The following is an 11,482-nucleotide window of genomic DNA, read 5'->3' on the forward strand; positions in this document are numbered from 1 at the left end:
TTATTGACAAGTACTCACACCATTACAGGGCACTGTCAACAAGGCAATTCTTGTAAATGTCCAAAGACTCTAGAACAGCCAAATGTTTGTTTTAAAGGCAATTACACTGTTCAGTTGTTTTCAACAACTTACTTATGCAAACTAACAGGGGTTGCACCCCTAAATCACATAGGTCATGGGACATGTATGATCTTGCTGGAGGTTTTTTCCCCATCCTTGAAGGCTATATAAAATTGCACAACAGCAAAATTGAAATGCAAACATCTTTTGCTAGGTCAAGATGAGGGATATTGCCTAAATGAGGACCTGTAGGTCACAAATGACAGTGATCTCAGTTACAATTTCAAACTTTTAGAAAATCCACAACCATGCAAAGAAATGTTACATTTATATTTACCGCCAATTAAAACCTGCGTACAAATTACATAAATAATGTTTTTAAAACGACTACAAATAAACCTCTTGATGAAAAATAATTGACTGCCCAACTAGGACAACTTAAAGGAATTTTTTTTTTTGGTTTTTAAAACTCTGAACCAAAAAAAATAAGGCTTTGTTTTGTTCGTTTCATAGTGAAAAACATAGGAATATTAACTTAAAGCAGCAATTCCCTCCACTTTCTTTTTGCACGCTTGCATAAATCAGGGGGACCCCCATTACAGATCCCTGGTGCCCCAGCAATCTTGCACCCATGGTTCCCAAGATACAGTACATCTTTTTTTGCACCGGTTTTGAAACAAACTACAAATATGTCCATTGGGTCACAATTACGTTTCAGTTGTCCACACGAGAGCAAATCATGGGCCCCTTGCGGCTATTGTGTGGTCCACTAGAGGAGGATTGCCTAGTAGACAAGCATTTGGTGATTGGGAATCAGGGGCTCTGGTAAGAGGACCATGTATCAGCTCCAAGGGGTCCACAAGTTAAACTAATCAACTAAGCTGTAAAAATGTGTGGGTATGCAACTTAAACAACCAGTGCTCATAACTTTGCAGTGCAATTGGAGATGGAATAACTTTTTACCGTATAGGATCTGGGAACTGAAGAGACTCCTTTTGATTGGATACTGAAAGGTCTTGGGGTAACCACTGATGGTTTTCTTGAAGTATCTGGTTTCTGGTAACTTCTTGGCAAAGCAGCTGAAAAGACAGCTGGCTTATTTTGTGCATTCACTGAATTGTATGAATGCAAAGAGGCAGAACCCTGTCGGTCTAACAGGCTGCTTGAGTCGGCAGGTTTGGAGGGCTCTTGCTTTTCGGAACTCTTTATGGTATAAGTTGTTTCGCTCTTAACGCTGTAAGGTGCATCGACTCCAACCGTGTAACTTTTTTCATGCACCGACTTGGAAAGAGGTTTTCCTTCACGCTCCTCTGACTTCTGAGAAATCGGCACAGTGTTAGTGGTGTCGCTCTCAATTCTGTAATGAGCATCTGATTCATTTACAGTATTAAATTCAATTAGTGGCTTGGGTGGTATTACGTCACTGTTTCTTTCCGGCTTTTGAGAGGTATAAGACGCCTCTTTCTTCATTCTGTATGGTACATCTACTTCACTGGTAGTGTAACTTTTTTGCAGCAATGACTTGGAAGAAGGTTTTCCGTCACTAAAGACTTCCTCATTTGATGAATACAGCCTTCTGTGTTCTGATATTTGTGGGCTGTCGTCGAGATCTCTATTCTCCCTTAACACAAAATAAAAGAAAGTCATTCTCGGCAGGTCACAAACTTTACATTATAATGGGAAAAGGGTTTAACTCTACTTTTAAAGTCTATATTCTTCAAACAGCTGCAGCGGCCATTATTCGAACGCTTCACGCGTTGTGTACATCGGAATACCGATGTCATGACGTGGGATGTCTTCCAACCGTACCGCCTTAAGACGCGAGTGCAGGCGAGTGCAGAAAATGGCATTTTAGAGTTCTGGTTTTTAAACACCTTAAATTGACACAGTAGCACAGTACTGTACACATTGCAATTCATTCATTTCATTGCACTCAAAGATACAGAATCCATGAAATTCACCAAAGCAATCGCGATCAGCGCGGGTGCCTGGGGCGATTGGCCGCGTTCATGCTGCGTGGAGTACAGCAGCGCACATGAAAACGGCTACGTGATTTGTTCGAATAACGGCCACTGCTGCTGTATGTAGCATAATAACACATGGGAAAAGAACAAAGGGAGATATACACAGTACTTGGTAAATGTTCACCTTTTCTTTGTTTCTATTTTCCACATATTAGAGGCTAATGAATGGAAGTTGCAGAAAATATGATTTAATGCTAGCAACACTTGTTATTCCTACATTTGAGATAATTGTAGATGAGCTTATGTGACCTCTGATCTGGTTGTTTTGCTGCTGCACAAATCTAAGAAAAAAAGATATAACCTGGGACACAAAACTACATATATTGTTATAGTACTGCATCAAGTAACTCCTCCCAGTCGCACTCTAACGTACATTAGAACAAGGAGTGCTGCGCTTACAGAGGCCCTGCACTCTTCCCCAAAGCATTTAAATGAAATGCCGGGGGAGCACGTGAGGCCTCTCTATGTTACTTACCTCGTCTATGGCGGCTTCTGACGACACGCCACCATGGCGTCGTTTGGTCACGTGTTGCCATGGCAAAGCGACGCCACGTCAGAAACGCCGGTGACAAGGTAAAAGGGCAAAGAAAAATCTTATGGACTTGGCAATACATTTCAATAGATTGCAAATTTTGGTTTTACATTCGATTGTCAGATTGTCTGTCACGTGGCCGTTTATTTTCAATAGATTCATTGTACACCCTCAAAATTGATTTATCAAAGGATGAGATGCAATTTCAATAGGGAGATCTCCCCTTCAAATAAAGACGAATATCTGGCCCTTAACCTTTCAAGTCTCTCGCTTACCTATATAGATCTGCTCCTTCTCCTTTTAATGTATATTATGACAGCAATATAGAGAATAGGCTCCAAAATCCTGATCACGCACTGCATTTTTATTTGCAAGTTACAATGCATAGATCTGAATCCGTGCCAGCGTCCTGTGACCCTGGACAAGTCACTCTGTAGCAGAGCCATGGACAATGCACTTTAGATTTTAATCTCTTTAGGAAAATGATTTTTAAAGTGTTGCAAACTATTTAGAAAACACATTTATACTTTAACTCACGATTCCTCACCACGTATCTAGCTTTGCTATCCATCTTTAATAACCCTGTTTAATTGTGTTATTAAGTATGCCTGGATGGACATTTTAGAGCATGTTCCCCAAAGAAAAAAAAGTTGTTAATGTTTTAGATCAGGGGTGCGCGGGATTTTCTAGGGGGGGGAGGCGTGGCAGTTAGAGTCCCCGCACGCATCCCCCAAGGCATTTCAACTAAATGCCGGACGAGGCGTGAGGCTTCTAACTTCTTACATGCTCTCAGCCAAAGGTTTGCGCACCCCTGTTTTAGATGTATATAATGAGTGGGGGGGGGGGGGGGGTTGGGGGTTCTTAAACTAATTCGGGTTTCTGACTATTCTTACTTAGAACAAAGATTTTCCTACCTGTTCAGTTGCATTTCTTTGTATGTTTTGACTGATCTTTCCGAACTTTCACTTCCTGAAGCTCTCTTTTCAATTTCCTCTCGCTCTTCCTTTTTCTTCTGAAGGTCTGATGTGAAGCTTTTACGGCGATTTTTCCATTTTGCCAGATCCTAGAAACACATATTAGGTTCTCTCTAATGATCTGTCTATGAAGCAAAAATGACATGTATTGCACAGCCGAGATCTCCTCCGAATTATTCTCTAGTGTCACATACCCAGTTTCTCTAGCTAGACATTATCAGTGTCTCCTAAATCTGATTTGCTCAGTTTCAGACAATCCCTCGTGTGCCCTTTTATAAACAGAGCACCTGATATTTCATGTAGTGATAACATGCAGTCTAGTCGAGTGACAAAATCCTTGCTAAAGCTAGATAACCTGATCCAGGCTCAAGCAAAAAGACAAGCACAAATCTAAGCACTTTGCTAAAAACAGTTATCAGAGCAAAAGAATGTGAGTTTACAGTTTGCATTTCAGAGTTAGGTGAACATAAAGCCGGTTAACAATTGGCATAAGGTGGTTTTTCCAGGTTCTCACATGGCTTTGGTGGCCGAGCTGGTACCAGGACCCAGGCTAGAGTGATCAGTGTGCTTTTGCTACAAAGTAAATTTGTGAAGAGGTTAATCCCTACAAAAAGGCGGAGGGAAAGGAACACCCAATTACATTACTGCTTGGAGTGTAGAAGGGGGTAACATACATGTAGCGAGACACGTCTGAGCGATAAACACCACTGTGTGGTATACTACTGTTTTGAGAAGCCCTAAAACAATAAAACCGAATGAGAAATGGATATGGGTAAAAATACATTTTAATGGTGCTATAGGCAGATATTAAAAATAATGCAGGCAGAATAGATAAGGGACCACTATAAAATTGCTGGAGTCAAATCCCACAGCAAGAGTATAGTGGTCCCTTTTCTATTCTGCCTGCATTATTTTTAATATTTGCCTATAGACCATTAAAATGTATTTTTACCCTCTCAAAACAAAGTATCTGCTAGTATGGCACACAGTGGTGTTTATCGCTCAGACGGCTACATTTGTGTGTTACCCCTTCTACACCCCAGGCAGTTTAGGGCATGTAATTGGTTGCTGTTTACCCTCTGCCTCTTGACAAATGACTGTACCTTACCCTAGTGCACGTAACTTCAATACCAGCTGAGTGGGTGGATCCTTTTAATCTACCATTTTGCTACAAAGTATTTTGAATTGTGGCCATTTATCATGAAATCGAAAAACAAAGTGGCACTAATGCTTAGTTTACAAAATACTTACATTTTGCCACTTCTGATCCTGCTCCTGGATTTGACTTTTTATCTTTACAATTTCTTCCACGGCTATTTGGGGCGGATTCGGAAGCTCCTCGGCATCTAAATTTTCCAATGACTTACTCCTTGGAAAAGTAAAAAACACAAAATTTAATATTTACGGTCCGAAGTTGATTTGGAGGTTGAAGGGTCAGATTATCGGGTTCCAATGATCGAGGCTTTTTTTTTTATTCTTCAAAAGGCCTTCACAGCGATGCGCCCCAGTGAGACAGCGCAGAGTGCTAAATGTCTCAAAACTGCTTGGAAACTGCATCATAGAGCTTAACATTTCCGGTAATATGTCATATACAGCTAGATAAAACACTCGGGCAACAGTGCAGTCACAAATCATTGGCAGGTATTGCAGTGTCCAATAAGTACAGGGAAATTAAATTTCAACAACAAAACCTCTGCACACACAAGAATTTGTCTGAAGACACGTTGCAGCTTTATTTGAAATGGGGAAAAAGCGAAACAAAAAACTTGTGCCTTGCAAATAAAAATCGGTTAACACATTAGCTCAGAATTTTAATTTTTTAATTACTTTTTTTTTTTTTTTTTAAACCATGCAGACGAGAAGAGAAAAGTGGCAAAATAGCTAAAACTGGCCTACGCAATGCGGGGGGAGCCTGTGACAACTACCCTGCATTGTGTTTCACATACCTCTTTCTGCAATAGGGTTAACAAGAGAGCAGGCAAGTGCACGTGTTAATGCACAAGGGCCTGAATTAGTGTGACTGAACTTCAAAATCAACCAGGGATAAATAACCAACAAAATGAAGCGGAGCGCACAAGTCTAGCAGTTGCACCAAATAAAATAAACATCTTCGAATATTCAATAAGCATTAAGCACAAGTCCAACTAAACCCGGTATTTGCACAGATGTAGCTAGACTTACTTGACTCGGTGCCGCAAAACACCAGCATTTATTTGCAATCTGTGGTTCCCCCGTGGCCAAAGAGTATCATAGGTGAAGATTTTCAGTGTGCCGCCTGACGGTCACAGGTGCTGAACTACCCTAAGAATTAGAATTATGCCGTCTGACTGTAGCTACACCGCAGATGAGCCTGTGCTTGCCCGCGTACGAGCCGCGGACAACAAAGTGTCATCTTGCACCGTCTCGCAGTCACGGGAAGTGTAAGTCTTGCTACATCTGTAGGTGTATATAAACATTCATATATATATATATATATACACACATGCACACACAAACATTCACCAAGATAAAGCACATGCTTTTCTCATCAACACCAATAACGACAAATTACCAATCAGAATGCAGGCTGCTATTGCAAGAAACAGGTTAATTTGTTCAATGCCAAAACGTGCCAGTAACAGTGCCACATTGCTGGACCCATTGGCAGTGGAGATGTTCATAAAATGAATGTCAACTGAGGATTCAGTGGCTGAAGCCGATTAAACACTCCTCCATAAACGTCTATGTCGATATCACACTAACTAAAATAAAAGGACCTAGACATGTATTTTGCACAAAATCAAAAAGACAAATACCAAAAAAAGTAATTTAATCACACCAGTTACTGCTTAAGCCGTTGCTTAACCGTGTGCATCTCTTTTGCTTTATACAGGTCACTAGATTTACAGTAAGGAAATTCCCCGATACATCTACTGAAATCATTAAGTCAGTGTGACAGTAGGAATTACTTACCGGTATGTGTTGCTTTTTGGACATGGAAGGTTAATGTAGTTATACAATGTGGAATGTGTAAAATGTTTTGCCTTTGTAAACAGGGACTTAATTTGCATTTATCCTCATCGTTCATGCAAATCATTTACAGCAGTGTAGTGCAATTAGAGGGGCCGGTTGTACAGGTAATATTCAAGGTGTTCTCTTCAAGGAGCATTACTTTCCTATTTCTTATCTGAGATGGGGATAGATGACCGATTACAAACCCAGAGAAGGAATGTGAAAAATCTGAAAACTGCATGTACACAGCTACACTAATGTATGAAAGCTCCAGAGGCAATTGGCATTAGGGCGACATGGACTGGGGTTGACGTCTGATTCTCCTCGGTCACAGGGGTCGAAAGATGATTGGTTAATAGAAAGCTAGTGATTTAGGTGGAAAAGGTGTAGGTTGATACAAGGTCGAGATAAGGCAAGTGTTTAGGGCAGTGGTGCACAATCTGGAGGCCGTGAGATTGTCTGCGGGGGGCGTGGGGTTTAAAGGGGCCCGCGCTCTTCCCGGAGGCACTTAAACTAAATGTTGGGGAAGCGGAGAAGGCCTCTGTAAACCTTACTTACCGTGGTTCAGCCAGCATCTGGAGATGCGTCGCCATGGCAACGGGGTCATGTTGCTATGGCAAAGTGACATCATGACGCCCAGACACCGGCAACCACGGTAAGGAGGGCGGGAGGCGGGCGTGCGGAGAGCAGGACAGCCGGCAGGGGGGGCGCAGGGGAAAAAAGATTGCACTGGTTTAGGGATTGGTAGAATGTGTGTTGCTAGGCTAAGGTTCAAATCAATGGCTGTGGAGTGGTAGGTAGGGAGGAGTTAAGTTTGGCGGGAATATGGGATAGAAAGATAGACACGATATTAGCACACACCTCTGAAGAAGGAATCAAGATTCCCACTCTTCACTCCCCGCTGGTATACGTTTATAGGTTATATTTATCAAATAAAAAATAATGTGGTTAATTTGACGCAGCACAAGGTTGCAAAGGGGCTATTTCAGAGCATGATCTCGGGAATGGTTAAATTGTAGGTTTGGTTGAAATGGTAATTTAGGTTCATGGCTGGGAGGCGCAGCCATTGTTATGTAGGAAATATGTTTCTCTGGCTGGGAGGCGAGAGATTAACTTCATTATGTAAGGGTTTGAGTCATGTATTGTTATATGATGGTTTAATAAAATGTGCTGCGGCGTTACCACCACCTTATGTTTGTGTCTGGTGTAAGTTTAGTTTAAAAGGTTATGCATCATGCAGTTCCCATGGCCCAAGTTTAATTACTTGAGTAATTACAGACTGAAAGGGACCACTTCTCTTTGGGGCACATTTATTAAGTGCCGGTACAGGTTATCACACCCAGTCTGGCGTAACTCCTATTGATTTTAGTAAGCGTTACGCCACAACGGGTGCAAAACCCTGTTCGGTCACATGACAAATGTGCGCCTATACCTTCTATTATCTGAGATGTGGGTATCTTTTACCCATGCAAACCACCCCTCTCCCCCCCCCCCCCCCCAAAAAAAAAACGTGCCCCATGTTAGTCTAACATTAATATTATTCACTTACCGGCTGAATATAGGGTGAGATAACTGATGGTCTTATTGTATTTAGCAGAGTAACTAGTACATTAGATAAACAGGCTAAAGTCAAACTAGAGATTGGAGTAAGAAATGACAGAATATAGTAAGTCATCCTCACTTGGCTGTTTACGATCTTTGCCAAAGAAAATAACGTTTTGCATTTTTCTCCAGCAGTAACAGGTTTTATCCACACGAGGCACAAGGGCAAACGCTGAGAGAGAAGGGACGAGTCTATAGCAGGAGTGCTCAACTCCAGTTCCACAGAGACACACAGAGAGACACACAGAGAGACACACAGAGAGACACACAGAGAGACTCACAGAGAGACTCACAGAGAGACTCACAGAGAGACTCACAGAGAGACTCACAGAGAGACTCACAGAGAGACTCACAGAGAGACTCACAGAGAGACTCACAGAGAGACTCACAGAGAGACTCACAGAGAGACTCACAGAGAGACTCACAGAGAGACTCACAGAGAGACTCACAGAGAGACTCACAGAGAGACTCACAGAGAGACTCACAGAGAGACTCACAGAGACTCACAGAGAGACTCACAGAGAGACTCACAGAGAGACTCACAGAGACACACAGAGACACACAGAGACACACAGAGACACACAGAGACTCACAGAGACTCACAGAGACACACAGAGACACACAGAGACACACAGAGACTCACAGAGACTCACAGAGACTCACAGAGACTCACAGAGACACACAGAGACACACAGAGACACACAGAGACACACAGAGACACACAGAGACACACAGAGACACACAGAGACACACAGAGACACACAGAGACACACAGAGACACACAGAGACACACAGAGACACACAGAGACACACAGAGACAGAGGCTTTTAAGGATATCCCAGCTTCAACACTGGTGGCTCAGTCTTTGACCTGTGCTGAAGCTGGGATATCCTTAAAAGCTGACCTTTTGGCAGGTCTTGAGGACTAGAGTTGAGCACTCCTGGCCTACAGGATACATTTCCAAACTACCCTGTGATGCAATTGGGTTTCAGTTACCTGCGTGTGATTTTATTGTATTGATCACCAGGTTTGTGCATACTTTAACACTGCCCCAGCAGCAACATGAGGGGCAAAATGTGAAGGAGAGAGAAATGCAGTGGTTACAGTTCATGAATAAGATGTCATTGTTCTCAATTGGTCTTTCATGGAAGCTTAGTTAAGCCGTGGCCATTAACATTGTCAGTTAAAGTGCTAGTGTGCATTCCAATACCAATTAGAAAGGTGTGGTTCATTGTTAAAACGGGACAAATATGAATTATCTAGCAGGAAAAAAAATAATAATTTGAAACAGCCCGACTCCGTAACCTGCTCTATAGTATATAAACTGGTATGTTAAATTTAAAAAATACTAAAATAAACTTTAAAATGTTATAAGCAATGAAAAACTTTTACTTTACAGCCACTATCGCTTAAGACAAAGCCATCGGATTAAGGCTTCGGGGGGCAATTGGGCACAGGGGAACTTAAGATAGCTGCCGCTCCACCCCCCCCCCCCAAAAGAAGGTTTAAAAAAAAAAAAAAAAACTAGTTTCAACCGGAGCCCCCTTCTCTCACACCTTGTTCTACTGTATCGCGCTCTTTTCATACTATTCTCCATCTCTAACCCCCCAACCCCCTCCTCACAATCCCCACTTTTTAGAATTTTTCTTTGGGGTCTGGGGTAGAGGTAGTGAAGAGGGTGGAAGTGGGATCCGTCTTCCGGTGCCGGTAACCAGGTATACCAGAGGGGAAGGGGGCGGGGACGTGCAGAACTGCCTCTGCTTGCTGTCAGGCCCGCAGCAAGTTGGGGAAGTTGCCGATGCCCCTCACATTGTGGGGATTAATGAGAGGCACAGTATTTATGTCACTGCGGGGGGGGGCATGAATAGGAGTGGCCCAAAGCATATGATCCCACTTTAAGATCTAAGGCAGACTGATTTTTCAACAACTAATATCACAGTTGCCATGCAAACTCTGCAGTTAAAAAACAAACAAATAAACAAAAAAAACATTGTTTAAACCAATAAAAACATTGCTACAGATATTGGTATTCTGATAATCCAGTCACTAATCATGTGAAACACCAGTCTTGAGGGCATTGGACAAGGCCTGCAATGCTTTTCCTCAGCAATGTGCCACAGAACATATCCAGGTCTGGAAGGGTTAAAATTGACGTGCAATCTGAGATCTCCGGGCTATTTTCCCTTCCTGTTTATTTGTAGCTATCCAACATTATTAATGGTAAAAACAAACAGCCACGAGAAAGCAGAGTCACAAAACACTTTCTGAAAAGAGACTACACTTAACTACTATGGCCAAGTATAGCAGCTTAAAGCAGCATGCATAGTCACACAACTTCCTCAGCAACCGCAAAATACAAGACAACCAGCTGCAGCGATAATGCACTTGCATCCTCTGACTTACCCATTGCTAACGGAACGCTTTTCCAGAAGTCTGAGAAACCAGAAACAAAATATTTATACTGTATTGACTTTCTCTCAAGATAGCCATCAAGTAAGAGACACAACAGGCTACAATGTATCAAACGCATCATTCATTTGGTTATATGGGGCTGTAATAGAGCTAAGGAAACGACGCAAACTACTTTGTAAGCGTCATCGTTACACTTTTGGTGTCTGCAGCAGGCAAAATAAATTAATTAATAAGCTCCCAACATGCAACAAGCATTATTTAATTCAATCAGAAAACATACCTTCCCCCACAGCACTGAAGACGTTAAATCTTAGAATTACTTCTATACCAGCGCATAAAACAGTACTAGAGGTAATTTAATGTAAATTAGCACCGGTTTATGTTTAGTCAGAAAAAAAAAACCCTTGTTTTTTTTTCACCCTGATCGTATTTTATTGACTCTATACTGAAGAGAAAAAAAAACACCATATTTATAGTAATATTCAAAATATGCATATACAATTTTTCACTATTGATTTTTAACCACTCCCTGCTTTTGAAATTGGATTTAATGTTGTTTTGTTGATTTTTCTTCTGATGCATTTTACATATACCCTGTGCTTAAAAGTCTCTTCATCTCCCCCGATTCAGATCTTTAAATTCCACTTTCAATCTGCTCCTCTGAGCAACAGCGCAACATGAACATTTAAAGTAGTGCGTGTGCATTGAATCTGAGCTTAGGTATACAAACACATCAATCATTACTACAGGAGCATTGTTATACGTAAATAACGTTTTCATTTTTGATTCTCCTTCTGCAAGAAAAGCATGAAAAAGGTCATTATTAATGGCAATGTGGCCCATTATTAATGGCAATGTGGCAGGAATGTGTTAATGTTTGGAACGTA

At 41.6% G+C, this 11,482-nt stretch overlaps 1 protein-coding gene across 11 annotated transcripts in view; it reads right to left on the minus strand.

Annotated features, from left to right (window-relative positions):
- The window catches only part of LMO7 (LIM domain 7), a 166,452-nt gene that overhangs the window by 32,771 nt on the left and 122,199 nt on the right, over nt 1-11,482 (minus strand). For 9 of the 11 annotated variants that reach the window (XM_075590978.1, XM_075590980.1, XM_075590976.1 and 6 more), the window contains 4 exons: nt 10,587-10,616; nt 4,842-4,959; nt 3,531-3,679; nt 1,024-1,681 (listed from right to left, as the gene is read on the minus strand). In XM_075590978.1, the coding sequence (XP_075447093.1) occupies nt 1,024-1,681; nt 3,531-3,679; nt 4,842-4,959; nt 10,587-10,616 (955 nt within the window). The remainder of the gene's footprint in view (nt 1-1,023; nt 1,682-3,530; nt 3,680-4,841; nt 4,960-10,586; nt 10,617-11,482) is intronic. The other 2 variants (XM_075590977.1, XM_075590985.1) reach the window with 1 other exon arrangement.

The sequence above is a fragment of the Ascaphus truei genome, chromosome 3, assembly GCF_040206685.1.
Source record: "Ascaphus truei isolate aAscTru1 chromosome 3, aAscTru1.hap1, whole genome shotgun sequence".
In the NCBI taxonomy this organism is placed as follows: domain Eukaryota; kingdom Metazoa; phylum Chordata; class Amphibia; order Anura; family Ascaphidae; genus Ascaphus; species Ascaphus truei.